Genomic DNA, 665 nt, shown 5'->3' on the forward strand with positions numbered 1-665 from the left:
TTGTGGTGGCTCCTCCCTGCCATGGCCCCACTGGCTTACACCCTGGCACTGCTGGCAATGACCGTGGCCACCATGGCCATCAAGGTGGTGCCCCTGGACATGGCCCTGGACTCCTTCGATGACCAGTACTGGGGCTGCAGCCACGCCATGAATGTGGCCTTGCCAGCCCTCCACAACTCCGAGTACCAGCTGAATCCTCACTTTGCCTGGAGCTGGTTTCATGCTGATGCTCAGTGGCACAAACGGGGCTCCCCTGTGTCCTCTCTGGTGTCCCCATGGCAGGCAGTTGCTGTCATGGCCTACACAATGATGTACCTATACAAGGAGTTCAACGTGGCCGTGAGTGTGGCTGGGCGTTCCCACCAGGAATACCAGAACAAATTCCAGTTCAAAATGCTGCATTTCCTGCTGACTGAGGACCTGGTGATGCTGAGGCACGCTCAGAATGGGCAGTGTCACCACGTATTCCTGGGTGTGCGTGATGTCCAGTTCCAGGCATGGCGTGGTCAGAGGGTCCGGTTTGGTCAATTCACGTCGGCGTCACTGAGCAAAGAGACCACCCAGAAATACGGAACAGACACCATAATTGAGGTTCACATGTGCCACAGTATGGACATCCAGGCTTTTTCCTTCTAGCCTAGCAACCGTGAGGTGTTGATCCCACC

General features: G+C 56.2%; 1 protein-coding gene across 1 annotated transcript; it reads left to right on the top strand.

Annotated features, from left to right (window-relative positions):
* Positions 1-21: 21 nt before the first annotated feature.
* Positions 22-636, top strand: LOC120510520 (erythroblast NAD(P)(+)--arginine ADP-ribosyltransferase-like). The gene has a single exon (XM_039726420.1). The coding sequence runs from the start codon at positions 22-24 to the stop codon at positions 634-636; it is 615 nt and encodes a 204-aa protein (XP_039582354.1).
* The last annotated feature ends 29 nt before the right edge of the window (positions 637-665 follow it).

This window comes from Passer montanus, unplaced genomic scaffold (assembly GCF_014805655.1).
Source record: "Passer montanus isolate IOZ18808 unplaced genomic scaffold, ASM1480565v1 scaffold5875, whole genome shotgun sequence".
In the NCBI taxonomy this organism is placed as follows: Eukaryota; Metazoa; Chordata; class Aves; order Passeriformes; family Passeridae; genus Passer; species Passer montanus.

Bases quoted from the DNA above. Each gene is read 5' to 3' on its own strand.
- LOC120510520 (XM_039726420.1), top strand. From the start codon at position 22: ATGGCCCCACTGGCTTACACCCTGGCACTGCTGGCAATGACCGTGGCC.